The sequence below is a fragment of the Dicentrarchus labrax genome, unplaced genomic scaffold (genome assembly GCF_905237075.1).
Source record: "Dicentrarchus labrax unplaced genomic scaffold, dlabrax2021, whole genome shotgun sequence".
In the NCBI taxonomy this organism is placed as follows: domain Eukaryota; kingdom Metazoa; phylum Chordata; class Actinopteri; family Moronidae; genus Dicentrarchus; species Dicentrarchus labrax.
The window spans coordinates 13,978,573-13,995,734 of NW_026136712.1; the positions used below are offsets into that span (position 1 = coordinate 13,978,573).

Genomic DNA, 17,162 nt, shown 5'->3' on the forward strand with positions numbered 1-17,162 from the left:
GGCCAACATTTTTTTCTCTGCTGCCACAGAAGGAGTAACTAGAGACAAGTGACAAATGAAAATGAACAGACTAGTTGTTGCAATGATAACTCATGGCAAGTTGTGGTTGGTTTTAATCGCAACCAGTAAGTTTGGGGTAAAACAGAGGGAGTAAGAGTCTTCAGCCATGCTAACGGCCCTATGAGGCTGTACTTAGGCACAGTGGCGCTTAATTAAATTGCTAACGCCACCATCAACATAATGACAACAAGCTAACATGACGTTTAGTAGGTTTAATGTTTAGTTTAGCCTGTTAGCATGCTAACATTTAGCAATTCGCAAACTAAACACAAACTGCAGCCGAGGGTGTTTTGCACGTATTTGGTCATAAAACAAAGCTTTGACCTGATGATGGCGCTAGATAAAAAGAATCATTGGATCTCCAAAGACATTTCCTGTCATTTCTGTGCCAATCCACCTTGGCTGCAATGTACTCTGTGCACGTGACTATGAAAATAACAGGACTTAAAATAGAGGAAATTATTGTCATAAGCAGTATTCATGTCAGCCGAGCAGATCGGAAACTGCTCAGTAACATCACAGAGACCTGTAGTGGGCCTCGGGCTTGTGTGTGAGAAACGATGAAAGAGTGCGCACAGGATGAAAGGATGAGGAGGGGGAAAAAAAGGAATAATGTGGATATATTCCAAGCAGTAAGACTGAGTGTAAAGCCAGGCAGAAAGTTTGAGTGGCAGGGTCTACAATAGAGAAATTAGCCGTGCTGAAGAAAAGCGCAGATCAGCAGTTTGAAAAGGTTGACAGGGAATAGAGAGTCAAGGAGCTGCGGAAGGGGGGAAAGAGGAGAGGAGCTTGCAGTCTCAAGCTTTCTTTTATTTTCCTGGAAGTTGACAAATTGGTTGGAAGGTCTGGCAGAAATGAGTCCATTGACTGTAATGAAGTGCTCGGTATTATCTGAGAGCGTGCAGGTAAATGGAATTCAGACATCACTAATTTTATTATTTATACCTGTTCTTTTTACAGTGTGACGGGTAAAAATGGCCTCAAAATCACATTTTAATAAGTGAATAAGCGTCCACGGCTAAAGGCTACTTCCTGGTGTCATTTCAACATACCAAAGTTGAGCCAGTTCTATGCAGTATGCAAGCATTTTCAGTGGGGCACCTCTATCTGTCTTGCATATTTTTTTCCTCCAAGGCCTTGTCTGCTATGATTGTACTCATGTGGCTGAATGAAGTTGACAAATTCAAACCACCGTGTCAATTTCACTGTGAGTTGCTTTGTTTCATCCTTTTCACGCACCACTGTAAAACCGGGTTGTCCACTAGCAGGAAAAAAGTTTATTGCTACCTTTTGTCGGAGGTCAGGATGGGGTAAATACATACACAATATTTTTATACCAGTGAGCTGAAGTCTATTGGATTCTCTTATTAACGTTCATTTTAACTCCTCTTTTTAAAGAAACATGTTAAATATTGTTTTATCAATGTGATACTCACTGAAATTGATGCATTTGGGAAGAAACAGAAATCCAAAGTAAGATAACAGTTTGTTCAAATTGACCCGAAACTTAAATATTATCACTATGTTAAAGTATTTCTGATTCTGATTCTGATCTGAATAACAATACTTTGAGGTCATACTTTACATTTAAGCAAATATTTTTGTCACTAGTTTTCAAATGTGCAAGCTCAATTTAAGGCAAACGGAAAAGTTATTTTGTAATACTTTTCTAAATGTTAGAATAAGATAAGATAGAGAAAGTAAAGCCAATGTCAAGAAAACACAAGAGTCAAGGCAGTTGAGGAGCAGACTGTACTGCAGCTCAATATATCAGGAATTTTCACAAGGACAAACAAAACCACAGTGGCAGGGATGACATTCAAGCAACCTCCTGCACTGATGTTGTATAGTATTTAGCTGAATATGACACTTTTCGGCATCCATCCTTGGGGCGAGTTAGTACACATACAGTACAAAGGGTTAGATGACCTCCCTCAGGGGCCCTTCAGCTGGGCTCTTTGGGACACTGACAGGAATGGGAAGTCGACCAACTGCTAAGCAGCTGCCCTGAGCAAGCTGCTGCCCATTAAAGTGCACATCGTTGATGATACACTTGTGCCGTTTGAGCTGAGTGTCATGTTTCTTCCAAGTAACTGACTCCATAATAAGAGATTGTTTTAATATAAAGAGACTCCATTTGTTTGTGTCAGCTAAGCAGTTGAGCAGGGGCTTCTGGGGGCAAAAAATACAGCCCAGTCAGCAAAGCTGGTGAAAAGTGAGGTGATGGGTCAGAAGATCAGCTGACTGGGAGCCTCTGCGTCTCCTTTGGTTTCATGTGATGCCACTTGGGACGAGAAGGGCAACAAAGGTCACCATGTATTTCTTTTCCGGAACATATTTTATTGATTTATTTCTATATTGTACGTTTGTATTTTCTATACATCGAAAAGGAACAGACATTACCCTCCAAACCAGAAATCCAGATGATGAACAGAATAAGAAAGAAAATATGTACTTGTGTTACATCTACTTGTGTTCATACTGAAAGACTTTGTGTATCTTTATTCTACTTCTTTGCAATGTGCAGGAAAACCTTACCATTGAAACTACTACAAAGCTGTCGCATTAGGTTTCATGTAATAATACAACCATCATATCCTCATTGGTTAGCCTCAACTATTTAGATTTTCTTGACTGTTCAACGTAAATAATTTAGCTCCTTTTAATGTCAGCACATGCAATTTATTTTAGTATCTGAGGCCTGTTAGTTAAAAACTCACATATCCAAATACTGAGTGCCAGACATCCTTTTCACCTGAGCCACATTTCTTCATGCTTTAAGTTTGAGAAGACATTTGTCTGTCCTGTTATATCTTGGTCTCAGTGAACAGAAAAGTCCTCTAGATGATGCCTTAAGCAGGTAAGATTATTTTTTTAAATGTATCTTTTTTTTTATTACAAGAATCCTTGTGACCGCCCTAACTGATTTGTTTTGTCCCTTTTTAGTCCCTCTGGTTGCATCACAATTTCAAATCTTCTTCAGTAATACCTGTGAATAAAGGCGTGACATTTTTTTAACCTCAGGGAGTGGGTAACTCATTGCATGTAACATGTAATTTTGCTATTGAGCAGCCTGATCCACTGCTGCCATCTAGTGTACCTTTGTAGCTGAGCCATTGACTCTTGCACAAGGAAAAAATATACTAAAAAAATAATTTAAATATAGTATTTACAATGACTTTTACTTTAAATTAATATGGGAAATAGATGTTACAAGGAATGTGCTGCTACTGTTGCTCTTTATATTCCCCTTCTGGATGTCTCTTAATTTCCTCCACCTAAATCCTGACAAAACTGAAATTCTTTTAATTGGACCTGACAATTTTGTCACTGCAGCTGATCAGTTCATTGGACTGATGACGATGAAGAATCTTGGTATCATCTTTGACCAGTACGTGACTTTTGACCATCATGTTACAAAACTTACGAAATATTCCAAAAATCAGATGCTTCTTGTCTTCCAGAGATCTCAAACTATTAATTCACACCTTTATTTTCTCCCGTCTAGATTACTGCAATTCCCTCCACATGTGCCTCAGTCAAGCTTCCTTGAATTGTTTACAATTAGTCCAAAATGCAGCCGCCAGACTTCTAACCAGAACCAGCTGTCTGTCCCACATTACCCCCGTTCTCACCTCCCTCCATTGGTTTCCTGTTAAATTCTGAATTACTTACAAGATTCTGCTGATTGAATATAAAAGCACTTTGTGACCTTGCCCCCAGTTACATTCAGATCTCCTTGTTCCTCATTCCACTCCTCGACCACTCTGCTCCTAAAATCTTGGCCTTTTATCCATCCCCCACTTCAACTGCAAAATTAAAGGTGACCGTGCCCGTTGTAGCCCCAACCCTCAGGAACCATCCACCTCAATCACTTACAGATCTCCTTTCCAGTGTTACTTTACTTATTTTTGTTACTCTTTTCCTCATTTATTCATCTATGTTAGTATTAGTTGTTTGCATGTGTATCTGTATCTATTATATATATTCATTTGTTTGTGAAGTGTAAACTGTATTTTAAAAAGTGCTATATAAAACTTTTACTTACTTTACTTTCATCTTGCCCGACAAACTTAAGATACAGAAATATGGCAGTGACTTTTCCAGAAGTGAAATGTTTATTTCAATCTTCTAAAACTTCTACAGTTAAAATCCATATGACCAGAATTTCACTTTTTCTCCATCATCATCATCATTTGCAGTCTTTACCTACACTAATTTACACATCAACAGTTTAAAATGTATCAAAATCTAAACATTCCCAGTTGTATCTGGAAAACAAGGCAACTGAACACTGAACCCTTCTTCTTCTTTACAATACTTTTCTTTTTTTTAACAGATGTCATACTTACACTATTGTGGCAGTCTGGTTTGTTTTAACAGCAATGACATACGAACAGCCGCAGATCTTTTACATATGAAAAGAAAATGAAATAAAATTTACTGACAGTAAAGACCTTTTGAAATCACAGGAAAGACGATGTAAATTCCTCTGAAAATATACTGTATAAAGCCATTTCCTTAATGAAGCATAAGGAAGTTGGTATTCTGGGGGTGGATTTAGATGACAGTGAACCAACCACTTTGAAAAATAAAATCAGCATCCTAATCCCTGGATATCATATGCTGATAGGCAGTAAAATATGACATTAAAATACAGCTTTAACAAGACAGAGCGCCACAATATCCTTGTATCCCAATTTGAGGCATGAATTAAATAAATAGACAAACAAATGTATATGATAAAAGGCATTTGTTTAAAATGTGTGAGAAAAGTTAAATTTGAAGTAAAATAAAGAGACTTTCTAAATAAAATCAAAGGTTGCCAGTGAGGGCTGAGTCCATAAGGTCATCATCTTCATTTCTCATATACAGTGGACTGGATCGGGATGTACGCTCTGAACCCAGCATGGACAAAGATGAATCTGAAGCTGCGATGGGCGACCGAGACCAACTGTCTGCTTTTATTGGATGCGAGGATGGACCCATGGACATAGACGACTTCTTCTTCTCTTTATCCCTTTCCCGTTCTCGGTCTCTGTCCCGTTCCCGTTCCTTTTCTTTCTGCTTCTTCTTCTCCTTCTTGTGCTTCTTGTGCTTCTCCCCTGAGCTCAGGGAAATGGAGCTCATGTAGTCCTGGGGGGGAAGCGGGCGAATGGCCTGGTCGTCGTCTGAGCTGGGGCTGTTCTGGTGGGACTTCTCAGCCACTGAGCTGCTGCCTGACTCACTCTCACTGTCATGGTTGAGCGGGGTGTATCCTGGCGAGCGACTGTGGCTCGGGGAGGAGCGGTCATGCTTGGGAGTGGAGCCACTGAAGAGGGGGGAAGCTTTGAGGCTAGAAATCTGAGGACGCATAGAGTCACCAGATCCTTCCCCTGCTTTCTGAAGGGTCACTTTGGCCTTGATGCTTGGTGAGCCACCATCGGGTTTGCTAATGATAATCTTGGCCAGACCGGTCGTACTCACCCCTCCTGTTTTTGGGTCCATGAGCTTTTTATCCCCACTGTTCCCACCTGAAACAGACACTTTTGCTTTTGCCTCTTTGTCAGACTTTTCCCGCTTATACTCCACGCTTTGGGAGGAAGAGGCATGCTTGGAAGGACCCATGTTTGAAGGTCCACTGCTGGGAACATTTCCAGGACCTCCACCACCAGGAGCAGATCCTGAACCAGTTCCCCCTACTGGTGGACCTATCTCACAACCATCCTCCCCAACTCCTCCTCCACCTACACTCTTCAGTTTGTCTATGACTGCCGTAAGAGAGGGTTTCTTGTTTCGACTTGGAGATTTCCCTTTAGCATTGGGGTTATTTGCATTGTTCTGTCCAGCCCCTCCACCACCACTTCCTCCACCTCCCCCCCCTCCACCTGCCCCTCCTCCCCCTCCACCACCCCCATACTGAGACTGGGAGCCTCCTGAGAAGGCCATGGAGCCAGAGGATGAGGAGGAGCTAGAGGATGATGAGGAAGATGCGGAACCAGAGGAAGAGCTCCCACCCATTGGCTTCTGGGAGCTCATGCCTCCACCTGAAGAAGACTTGGACCCTCCAGAGCTGCCACCTCCTGAGCCCATTGGCGATTTAGCCTTAGAAGAAGGAGGTGTTCCTGGAACCTGGGACTGCTGGATTTTCATAGGAGAGGACAATTTGTCACCAGAGCTACTGGAGCGGGAGTGAGAAGGGGAAATATTGGGCTTTATGTTGGGATTCATTAGAGACCCAGGAGGCTTGCCCCCCTGAGGCTTTATTTTACTACTACTTCCCATTCCACCCCCACTACCTCCAGGCCCTGACAGCCCATGTTTGGTGATTGGGGACGATCCTGGTTTACCAATACCTATTCCTTGGGAGGAGCCTTTAGACTGGGATGGCCCACCTCCTCCCCCTATTCCTGCACTCCCTGGTTTGGAGCTGCTGCCTTGTGTCGTGGAGCTTTCCTTGGACTTGATCTTCCCAGAGGAAGATGAGTGAGAATGATGGCTTTTGCTGCTGCTGGTTCCCCCTGCTCCTCCTGTGCTGCTTGTGGCTGAGCTGCTGGAGGTGTATCCACTATGGGATGATGTTTTCCCCCCAGTTATGGTCCCTTTGGCGATCTGAATAGTGATTTTGGGAATTGGGGGTGTGGCACCACCAGGAGGAGTTTGCGAGCGTCCTGAACTACCAGGAGACTTGGAGCCTCCTCCACTTATGCTTCCCCCAGAGCCTGAGCCACCACTTGGAGGTGTATATGGTCGTCCACCTGAGCTGTGAGAGGGGGACTTCCCATCAGGGTCCAGCTTTTTGCGTTTAGGAGGCTTTTCTTTGGACTTTCCCTCACTAGAAGGGGTCCTGCTACGTTTGACTTGTTTACCCTCGGTTGAACTGCTCCCTCCGCTACCCCCATTCTCATCCTTTGGCCGCATAAGTCCCTGTGACTGTTTAACTTTGGGTTCTGCACTTTTAAAGTCACCACATGCCGGTCCAAGTCCCATTATGAGGGGACTCTGGGACCCTCCACCATGTGTGTCTCCCAAATCAGGAGCTTGCCCTAGAAGTGGTTTACCACCACCACTGCCTCCAAAAACTATACCCATATCAAAAGGGTCCTTCAGTGAGGGCTCTGGGGTGCTCTGTCCATGTGGAGTTGGATTCTGAGGTGTTCCTGATGGGGTATTCTGCTGGCTACTTCCCCCAAAACCCTTGACCAGGTCCATGTCTCCATCGGCACTTGGAGAGCTGTCATCAAAGTAGTTCTGGGAGAAGCCATGGCCTGAGGTCAGGAGATCGGGGTTGAAGTCAGCAGCATCAGGGAAGAAGTTTGTGGAAGAAGAATCACTGGTGGGAGTGGCGGCAGTTGCAGTTGCCTCAGCAATCAGGTCAGCGGCATCAGGAAAAGGATTTTCATTGCTATTGGTATTGAAAATGTCTGCTGAATCAAACACTGCGCTGCCCTGACCAGAGCTGGAGGAGTCACGGATGGGGGTACCTAGGGGCCCTCCATCCTCCCCACCACTGCCCATGGGGTGCTGCCCATGGCTCCCACAGCTGCCTTTGCCTGTCTGCTCAGGCAAATCTGACAAGATTTCTGTGATATCAGGCCCGATGCTGTCAGAGCTAGAGAGACGGACCATACGAGGCGGTACAGTCCCTGGTGGTTGCTGTTGCTGAGACTGACCATGAGACTGTGAATAAGGCATGCTGGGGCCAGAGGGCGGTGTTCCACACTGGCTAGGTGCTGGAGTGATGCTATGGGGTGTGTCTAGGCCATCACCAGTCAGGTTAACATCAAAGATAGAATTCTGAGATGCGTCCACATCCATAGAGAGGAGCTCACGGTGAAAGTCATCCTCATGTGTGACTGGATGGTGCTGATGGTGCTGGGGCATTGAAGATCCTTGTTGTGATTTCATACCTAAACCACCACTTCCACCACCCGGAGCAGTGCCTGGCAACATGCCACCCTTTTCTGTACCCCGTGGGCGCTTCTTCTTGCCTTTCGCGTTACCTCCAGGGCAGGTTCCACTAATGCTTTCTGTCCGTGGAGACCCAGATGAAGAATTCTGCCTCTCTAATGGACTAGAACCATACAGTGCGGCAAAATCTTGTGTGGGGTTTTCTTTCAACAAATTCATCAACATAGGATGATTCTTTGTGTTGCTGGCAGGGGAAGACGTTGGAGGTGGAGTTTGGTGGGGTGGTGGTGCATTCTGGGAGTTTGGACTAGAACCCACACTTCCAGTTATCTGTAATAGACTTGTCAGTATAGGATTCTGGGTGACTTTGTTGTAGTCATCTGTATGGCCTTGACCGGCCTGTTGTTGTTGCTGCAACTGTTGCTGGCCAGGCACGCCTCCTTGGGGTGGGCACTCTCCTCCTTGGGATTGCCTGTCTGTTCGGGAAATCCCAAACAGAGAGGTAATTGGACCTGTAAAATTAGGTCCCCCAGGGGGTCCTCCTCCAGTAGGTGTGTTACCCCCTGTAAGCCCAGGCAATCCCATGGGGTTAGTTCCATCGCCTGTTGCCATGTAGGTGGGACTACTGGAGGGTGGCAGGTTATTCTTCACCATGGTCTCCACTGTTTGTGCAATTAGTGAGAGGGCTGGAGTGTCTGCCTGGATGGTCTCTGCTTTCCTCCGAATGGCCCACATGGTTACAGGTATGGACATGCATCTACGAGGAGGAGAAAACAATTACTATTAATAAAAAAAATCCTGTCCAAATTTATGCATTCAGGAGGAATTATGAATCTCACCTCTGGACAACTTTGGTGATGAATTCATCAGTGCAGATCAGAGCATCTGACAGTCCTTTATATAATTTGCAGGATACCTGTCTGGAGTCAATCACCTCCATTACCACTAGAGGAAGGATAAGTAAGATAGTAAAGACGACTCAGATAAGCAAAAGAACAGAATTGCAAGTGATTCCACAATTTATACATTGTGGTTTCACTGTTATTCAAAGATGTTTAAGTAATATCAATACATAATGGCTTATTACAATTCTGTAAAATTGAGTGCTTACCACAGACTAATGACTCATTGACTGGATGCTGGAAAGACACACTGAAACTGGAGTCGGTAAGAGGACATACTTCAAACTGCAGGAGGCCTGAACTGTCTGAGGGAACAACAGCAAAAATGCTACACTCATCAAAAGTAATTTGACACATGAAACACAACAAAGTACATGTTGTTGATTCCCCAAATACAGTAAGTCAGAATCCAGATGACTACCTTCTTTGATGGAAGTTCGTTTTACACAGCTGCCAATTAAGTTGTTACAGGCTGCCTGGTGCCGGATGATATCCAACAAGGGTGGCACTTGTGCTGGGTGGCGGAAGGGGATCTTGGACACCAGTGCTCCTTGAAGAGAATGACCATCTTGTACCGGGGCATCACCATTCAGGAAGTAACAGTGCTGCTGATCTGGCAACACCTGTGAAAGCAAAAAGACAGCGGTTTTCTTACTCAAACAGTGATTTGTGTGGATTAACAATCTAAAATGTTGCTTTTGTATTGGCTGTTCATCTTTATTTTCTATCTATACATTTTTTTCCCTTTCCAGACCATAAATGTAGGTGTCTTTCGTGAGCAGCAAAGTGCCATCTAAAGTCACAGATTTAGTTGCAGATTGACAAGAAGTTAGATTTTACTAAACGTCACCTGTAACAGTAATCGTGACAGAGAGAAACAATCAAAATACCTGTAAGAACAGCTCTGTAACAATGTAATGTTGATGATTATGCGTTAACTTAGCCGATTAACCGGTTAGTTGTCACAGACAAAATTAATAGCCAACTATTTTGATAATTGATTAATCATTTTTGAGTCATTTTTTAAGAAAGAAATTACTGGATTTAATTTCTCAAATGTTAATATTTTCTGGTTTCTTTAGTCCTTTATGACAATAAACTGAATATCTTTGAGTTGTGGACAAAACAAGACTTTTGAGTTTGGGCTTTATCAACTGAACACCTAATCAATTAATCTACAAAATGATTGACAGATTAATTGTTAATGGAAATAATCATTAATTGCAGCTCACAATAACCCAAAATAGAGCAGGCTTGAATTCAAATAGGTAACCAAAATTACAAGCAACCAATATTGCTGTAAGCAAAGAACAATCAAGAAACCATAAAGAACAGGCTGTATGTTTAACGAAATTGAATTAAAAGGTAAGAAGAGAGATTCAACATATTAATCGTGTGTGTGGAGGTATTGTGTGAGTCTGCTCACAGAATAGAAGTGCATGTTGTGCGAGGGCGGTGGCGTGGAACTGCCCTCTTCCAGGAGCTGACGTTGGCTCTTGACGATTAACTGGTAGAGAGGCGAGAGGCTGGGGGGGCTCTCAAACACTGGGATTGCTGTGAACAAAATGGAGAGAGGTTGAAGTCCAACTTATCAAACAAAAGGAGCATCTTCAAGAATACAATGTTCATGAGGTAAACTCACAAGTAGCACTGCCCATCTTTTGAATAAAGGACAGCGAGAAAGGCATGGGGCGGTTCATCTTGAGGAAAAAACAAGCTGGCAGGTCCACACAGTTGGAGTTGGTCACAGTGGAAAAGGAAGGTGTCCTGAAATACACCAAAAATAAATTAATCAGCGTTTTCTCTCTGTTTTCTACTAGCGCTGGACTGGGATACTAAAATAACCCGCAGATGACTGCAAAGCGTTTAATAAATCTAGATTTTCAGATTTAGAAGTTGCTCTTTGAAGAACTTTATAAGTCCCCCATATAAAATGCGGTATACTCGCTTACCCCTTGTTGTCCACTGGGTGGGATCCAGTGATGAGTGGAGCGATTGGGAGCTTGTAGACGGCAGAGGTTCCCTCGATTGTCACGGAAACACTGACGCCCAGAGAACGTGGAACTGCAAAGATTATCCACACAAGGAGAAAGTTGCAATCATTTAGAAAATGGATTGGGGCTGGGGTAACTTTCTCCTTCTTATGTACATTTATTAATTCCTCTTTGCACTTACCATTGCTGTCTGTTAAGTTGAGCTGTGTGCCCGTTCCTTCCTCAAATATGTCGTAAGGGGACACGTAACACTGAAGAGAAACAAGATGGCCACCACTCCTGGCTGTCAGCAAGCCCACGCTGCCATGAAGAATAGTCTCCACTGTATTAGCATTGGTTGCCAACCTAGAAAACACACAACCAAAAATGTATGCATTAAAAAAAGAGATGCTCATATTAGGCTTTTTACTCCTAATTATTATTCATTCATGCTACTAGTAGATGTATATTTTACCAGTTGCACTGATTTATTAGGTTACAGTCTATTAACATTACACAAATTGTACCCTTGATACCTTCTGAATAGGTCTCCCTCTGCTGTATGACTCTGATTGATCACAGTGCAACTTAAATAATACAATTACATTAAAACCAAGCGCTATCTAATTTAGCCTAATTAGGCCATCGCAATATATCACGACACCCCAGCATTTGCAAAACGCTAGTGAACTAAAGATACTAAGGATGATGTACAAGGTAACAAAAAAACAGATTTTGTGATCTTACCTAAACATGTGCATCATCTTGGTGAGATCAAGCTCCAAAGACTGCAGTGCTATATACATCTTGGTCTTCAGCTTACTGGAACACAGAAACAAAATGATACATAACTGAAAACAATAACAATCATAAAAGACTTGTGGTATATGTATCTTATAAAATAACTGTCTCTAATCATAATGCTGGGATTAACAATTTTGGCCCTTTACCATAGCCTGATACTTAAGTACATATGGAAACTGTTATTTTTTAGAAAATATACTGTATTCAGTTAATCAGATAATTGGGAGAACAGAACAGAGACAGTTTGGCTCCACAACACAAAATTAATGGAATGAAATTATCGATTTGTAATGCACAAGTCTTCTTACTTGTCCCCAGGGAGCTTGTATAGTTCGACCAGTCCCTTTAGATGTTTGGAAAACTCTTCAAAGTTCTTCTCTCTGATATAAAGCAGGAAAAGAGTTGGTTGAGACAGCTTTCAGACCAATACAAGAATCTCTCAAAAGGTGCCTGCATCACAAATAAGAAACCCTACACTTTGTGTTTCTACTCACCTTAGATGCTGAATCAGCTCAGGACAACTCTATAACAAAGAAATCAAGAAAATAATATTATAATACAGATTTTGGGAAAACTTCACCAAGGTGCATGAATCAAATTAATAAAGGGAAAAAAAGGTATGTAGCTTCTTTTGGAGAACCATGTGAAGAGATTCTTAAATTGGAGTAGACAAGTATAGGATTGATTACCAACTTGATCCTTATTTGACTCAGCTTTATGGAGTCATGTGGAAGTTGAAGTAAACTGACCGTAGGGTTTTCTCCCTGATGAGCCACCTTGACGTCCACTAGCTGGCCACTGGTGTCCAGCTGCACCTCCACATAAAACATGTCTGATGTGATGTAACACTCTGTCCCTGATGGGCTGAGGTGAGAGCCCAGCCTGTTCAGACAATACAAAAACAGAAAATGAAAGAAAGAAACAAAAGAGAAGTAACCTGTTTCACTTAAGTCAATTCAAAAAAGGTTTTAGTATACTGGATAAGCTAGTAATTATCCTTAATGACCCAGTCCACAATTATTAATTACAGAGAGAACAGTACAAATAATAAAAAATAACTTTTTCAATTCTCAGCTGAATTTAGAAAATTCTAATCAACCTCACTACATTTTCATCCTCCATCAGCCTCTACTTCCCAAACTGAGGGTTACCTTCTGAATCAGTCCTAGTTGGGAGTTACCAGGTGAGAGGGTGAGAAAACACAAGAAGAAGGGAAACAACTCACATGTTTTGCCGAGCGATGGATTCCAGACGATCCGTCATGGAGGGCAGAGATGAGACTGAAAAAGAAAGCAGTGAAGAATGGAGAACTGTACCATCATGTAATGTGACTATGTTATAACAGTGTCGAACAATGTTACTACTGCCTATGTGAGGCCTGCTGCTTCAATTAATGATTGGCTATAAGAAAATACCTTTACATTATTAGTTTGCTCTATAACAGCGGTTTCCCCTGTCTATTGATAGAAACTAACACATTCCTATGGAAAATATTGCTCTGCTCTCCCTTGTGTTTCTGTCCTTGAAGTTGACAGTCTCACCTTTCAGCGCTCTCTGCAGGGTCTCCAAGCAGGTGAGGAGGAGCTGGTGACCTGTAGCATTCATCACACCGCGTTTCTCCTGGGACACAGCGTGAAGAAAAACAGAGATATTAGAGAATAGTTGGGAAAAGATAAAAGTGCTTTATAAACAAGATTTGGTGTTCAGGTTTGCTTTTCATTGGCTTAGTCAGCACGATAGGTCAGACATTTAAATGTCACTACTATAGTTTCATTGGCCCAACAGGTAAGTTATTAAAGTAAAAAAAATGTAAGTGATTAATTGCTACAAATGTAAAAAGAGCATGTTGGTAGTGAGAGTCTCTTGTGGGTACTTTAATAAGATATGAGGAGGGGTTGTTCCAAGATGCAAGTCTTGCACTGCTGGGTGCAGATGAACATTGTATGGTAAATTATATACAAGGTCTTTAAAAATTGCTGGTTCCAATGTTATCACTCACCTAAAAAAGGTACAGAACGGATCCATTATTTTTAGTGCAGGCAATGTGCACATAAGTACTGACAAAAACCTTTTTACTTTCAGTATTGCAACCGACCTGTAGTGCCACCACGTTACCAATTAAAAGTTGCAGATGGAACCCATCTATTTTAATGAAGGGGGGAAACTGCATTTCTATCCCGTCTCGAGATACTCACTCTCACTAATGTATGAGTGAGATGTCAGAGTGACGTCTTCTTCATCAAGTATTGATTGTTGACTTTTCACAATAAAATAAAATAAGAAGCAAGCTACCTTAGCAGCTTGTTCTTGCAAACCTGCTGACATTTTTCCCTGCCCTACCGAATGTTTGTTAAATTTCTCCTTGTTAGTTCAGGTCTGAGCAGAGGCATCCAGTTCGTTTGGTTTGTAAAAGCCCAACCAAGAAGAGTAACACTTATTCACTGGGCCCATGTCTACTGGTTCCAGACATTCAGGCAATCTCCAATACTGAAACTTGTCACAGGTTTAAAAACGTGGTTTGTAAATTCAAACAACTTAAGTTTTCTCCGTCTCACCATGGCTTGACGCACAACCTTGCAGGTCTCTTGCCATGGCCGTGAAGCGTTGTGTTTGGCATGAAGCTTCTCCAACAAGGCAGCCATGCGACTCTGCTTCTCTGACTCTGAAAAAAATGCAATATACATTAGATATAACAGTTAAACAAAAATGCAAGTTACATATATGTTTCGTCCTGTTTTGTTTAAATATATTGAAAGTCTCATCACACTGATTCCATCACATTTCAGTCCTTTTTAGAGAACTAATTTATCTTAATATGGGAGATGATTTGCGTGTTTCCCTGCCTGCGTTTAAACACAATTAAGGCCAATTTTAACTAGGTGTACCTATTACACTGGCAATTCAGTGTATACTGTATTACTTAGAGAATTAGCACAGAAAAGGGTGGTTTCTTGTATTATTTACAGATAGATTACAGATTGTAATTGTGTCTTCGGTGTAAACATTTGAGTGGAAAAAGAAGAATTTCCTCACTGGGGATTAAAAAAACTTCTTCTTCTTTTTCTTCTGGTGAACCTGAGAGCAATAATCCCTGTCATACTCAGTGAATCCAAACTACAACAAAAGAGAAAATCAGCACCACAAACTACTGTGTCAGTCTGGGTCGAGACATAATGGTGTCAACACAAACAGAGGCTAATCTCCTGTTAACATTATCTGTCATAACGAGCTAGTTACAGAGCTACAGTATGTTAGTTATAATAGGTAGGTGGGCCAACATTACTAATTAAAAATAAACTCAATTGTGTGATGCCAGTGAATGACTTCCAAAAGGCCCCTGACGCTGTCGTGTTTGTGTTTCTACAAAGTTGATGTTAGCGAGTTGCTAACATTAAGCTTTCTGCAAGCTGACACAAACACAACATCGACTCGCAATTCACCAGTAAATATGAGTCTGTTTAACCCAAAGACACGTACATTAACATAATTAAAATGTCAACAAAAAAAAAAAACGTGAGAATGAAAATCTATAACGTCACATATTCGGCTAAGTTAGCCGTTAGCCAGCCGTTAGCCAGCCGTTAGCCGGCCGTTAGCCAGAAGTCAAACGGAAATAAAACCTCGCGGTCTCGTTTTCACCTGTTGCCTCTTCGGGTTTGGTCCGATCTCCATGAGTCTGATTCACTCCTTGCTGAACCGAGAGAGTCAATTCTCTCGCAGGGCTGCCGCTCTGCATAGAAACACCGGGCCCCGCCGCCATTGTCTCTCCCCGGTTACAGTTTCCCGGCTTCGCCTTTCCCCGCTACACCCATCCGAGTTTCCGTACTGCACCCTGGTGAGTGGTAAACGCTTTTTTCCCCTTTTTTTTCTCGTCGGTGATTTGTTTACACTTCAAAACTTACATGAAGCTGACTTCGTCTGTAGCTTCAGAATAAAATGTGTTGTGCAGTTATTTGTTGATGTAACTAATTTAGCAGGACACACACACACACACAAAAGTTAATTTCAGACGGATTTTTCTAATTTGCAGCATTTTTCTAATTATTTCTGATTATTTATCGACACAATTTAAGGAGGAAGAGTGTCATTGCCTTTATTTCCTCTCAAGCAAAATTCAAATCCGTGCTTAAAAAACAAAAAACAATGTCTGATAAAGACTCCAGATGGCGTACGATTGCTGCAAGTAAATGATTCATGATTTGCCAAGAGCTGCTAAAAGCCAAATCCAAAAGGAAGGTTGAAATATTCATGTTAATCGACTTAAGAAACAGAAGAATGAAGAGTCTAAACATGTTTATTGTTTTTTTTTTTCCTTCCCCTCTACAATTTGTACTTTCTATACCCTCATTTATAAAGCAGTCACACGAAGCAATAGATAATTAAGCAGTAGATAAAGACATTTTAAACAGCAAAAGCAGCCATGCCCTGCACAGGCAACCACACACACACACACACACACACACACACCACACACACACACACACACACACACACACACCTGAGCCTATTGTACAGCTGAGCCTGTGGCAATGAGTGCTCTCTGGGGAGGATTTTCCCACCAACCATTATGACCTGCCTAAGAGAGGGAGCAGGAGTGTGTGCATGAATACATGTGCATTTGTGCATATGCAAAGATATATTTGTGAACATGAGTATAAAAACCACACACTCCCACACACACACACACACACACACACACACACACACACGAGATAGCTATAGACAGCAGTGGAGATGGAGAGGGAGCAGATTGGCATCGTCTGAGACAGTAGACAGACCCACAGATAGACATGAGAAAAGAGGGGAGGTGCCGCTATGTAATTGATGTGCCCACCAGGAGCTTTAGCTGGCTGCCTGGCATGGAAGAGGAGGTGGGCACCGCTGCCAAGACAGCAGTAGGAGAAAGGAAAGGGAGGCACGGGCCTTGGGGAGCACAGTAGCGGGCTGAAACCATGCCCATCAATCAGAGGCTAGTTCACCTTGCCATGCCAAGCGGGACCCCCCTCTGTGCCGAGGGAAGGGGTGGCACAGGGAGTGAGGCTGGCACAGTTGCTAAACCTTCCCTAATCCTCCTGGTGGGTGTATCAGTGCCGCGTCCGAATGGCAGTGGAGTGGACGGAGCCAGACACGTGGAAAATAAAAGAAAGTTCAGCCCCCATTCTGAAAGAGGTGTCACTGCATGTTGTTAACATCCTGATGTGTAAATGTTAATGTCATTTCAAACGAAGGACTGAAAAATGCCACAGCTTGTAATAAAAAAAGCAGTTTAGGGATTGTCACATTGACCAGAAAGGGTATCTTGCCCACTCTGTTACTTTGACATTCTTAGTACTCTCTTGTCAATAGTTTTGGAAAGACTTCAACTAAATTAGACCGATCTGTTCATTAGATGTTGCGCCATATGTTGTATAGAGTCTGTAATTTTTGCATTTTCATTTTATGTAATAAATTTATTCCTCATAAAAACGACTTTTGTAACAAACGAATGTGGATGGCTGATACCAAAACACAAAAAACCCCTGTTGTTGAGTGT

General features: G+C 42.3%; 1 protein-coding gene across 1 annotated transcript; it reads right to left on the minus strand.

Annotated features, from left to right (window-relative positions):
* Positions 1-4,155: 4,155 nt before the first annotated feature.
* On the minus strand, positions 4,156-15,453 carry med1 (mediator complex subunit 1). The gene is made up of 16 exons (XM_051417301.1): positions 15,269-15,453; positions 14,185-14,291; positions 13,171-13,249; positions 12,855-12,909; positions 12,379-12,511; positions 12,124-12,152; positions 11,938-12,009; positions 11,573-11,647; positions 11,028-11,191; positions 10,805-10,916; positions 10,495-10,619; positions 10,279-10,406; positions 9,274-9,475; positions 9,062-9,157; positions 8,790-8,895; positions 4,156-8,707 (listed from the first exon to the last, which is right to left on the minus strand). Exons 1-16 carry the CDS (start codon positions 15,387-15,389, stop codon positions 4,876-4,878), a joined length of 5,436 nt encoding a protein of 1,811 aa, XP_051273261.1. The 5' UTR covers positions 15,390-15,453; the 3' UTR covers positions 4,156-4,875.
* Between the last annotated feature and the right edge of the window lie 1,709 nt (positions 15,454-17,162).